Consider the following 1,512-nt stretch of genomic DNA (forward strand, 5'->3'; position numbering starts at 1 on the left):
TATATATATATATATTCATATAAGTGTGGCCGTTGCCAGTACCGCCTGACTGGCCTTCATGCTGGTGGTACATAAAAGCACCCACTACACTCTCAGAGTGGTTGGTGTTAGGAAGGGCATCCAGCTGTAGAAACTCTGCCAAATCAGATTGGAGCCTGGTGTAGCCATCTGGTTCACCAGTCCTCAGTCAAATCGTCGAACCCATGCTAGCATGGAAAGCGGACATTAAACGATGTCTTTTATAGCTACAGTTTTAGCTATTGACACCTTTAGTCTGAGTAATTCCATCAATAATTGTTAAAACTACACTCATGTTTAGTTGATGAATGAGGATGGGAGCTTGTTTGTATCTGTTTTTGATTTTTTTTTCTGTCTTTCTGTATAAACTTTTCCTCTTCTTGTAAGATATTCCACATTCTGTGTTTTTACTTCTTTCTGTAATTTTTGTTATTATCTCTCTCTCTAATTTCAATGGGGTTTTTTTATAAGATAATCAATGATCCAACCCATGTCAGCATGGAATATATGTGTTAATGATGATGCTTGTGGCAGTGGTGAGATGTACACATGCTTGTGTACACATACATGCCTACAAGCACACATTAATGTCCATACATATTTCAGTATATACATGTGTCTATTTCCAGACGACAACATTCTTGAATGCTCTGTCCCAGCTGTGTCACAACTCCACCTCTCTGGCTCATTCCATCTGGATGGACCTCTTCCCACGTATATGGAAGATTTTATCAGAAAAACAACAGCAGGTAAGCCTCTTCATTAACAGACTGCATATTACACGGCAGACCAATGTATTTAAAGTAAAATTCATATATGATGATATATGTGTGTGTGTGTGTGTGTGTGTGTTAAAGATAGTTATGGCGGGTCTATGGAGTTACCCTGGATTTCATTTCTATAAAGCACTTAGCTTTACAGCTTCTCTTCAAACCCTAATGGCTGGTGGCCTATAACCTCTCTTCAAAGTGGAGGTTATAGGCCACAGCCATTAGGGTCTGAACAGATGCTATAAAGCTAAGCACTTTATGGATGTGAAACCCAGGGTAGCCCCATAGACTGGCCATAGCTTGCTTTATCTAATTACTCTACATTCTCTATAACTTAGCATGTGCTTCTCTTCCGGATTTATGATTTACTGATGATATATATGTATATATATATATATATGTATATGGCTGTACCTGGCTAACCTCTGTACCTGGCTTTCGTTGACATGGAGAAAGCCTTTGACCGGGTCCCCCGATCCCTTATCTGGTGGTCAATGAGGAAACTTGGGATAGAAGAATGGTTAGTGAGAACTGTGCGAGCCATGTACAGAGATGCTGCCAGTAAGGTGAGGGTTGGAAATGAGTACAGCAATGAATTCCGGGTAGAGGTAGGGGTCCACCAAGGTTCCGTCCTCAGCCCCCTCTTATTTATCATAGTCTTCCAGGCAATCACAGAGGAGTTCAAGACAGGTTGCCCCTGGGAGCTCCTCTATGCTGATGACCT

At 41.1% G+C, this 1,512-nt stretch overlaps 1 protein-coding gene across 1 annotated transcript in view; it reads left to right on the forward strand.

Annotated features, from left to right (window-relative positions):
* Window positions 1–1,512, forward strand: part of LOC106869568 (transformation/transcription domain-associated protein) — a 103,165-nt gene that overhangs the window by 63,733 nt on the left and 37,920 nt on the right. Inside the window, exon 62 of the mRNA XM_052970942.1 lies at window positions 586–767. Coding sequence (XP_052826902.1) covers window positions 586–767 — 182 coding nt within the window. The remainder of the gene's footprint in view (window positions 1–585; window positions 768–1,512) is intronic.

Source organism: Octopus bimaculoides, chromosome 9 (genome assembly GCF_001194135.2).
Source record: "Octopus bimaculoides isolate UCB-OBI-ISO-001 chromosome 9, ASM119413v2, whole genome shotgun sequence".
Classification (NCBI taxonomy): Eukaryota; Metazoa; Mollusca; class Cephalopoda; order Octopoda; family Octopodidae; genus Octopus; species Octopus bimaculoides.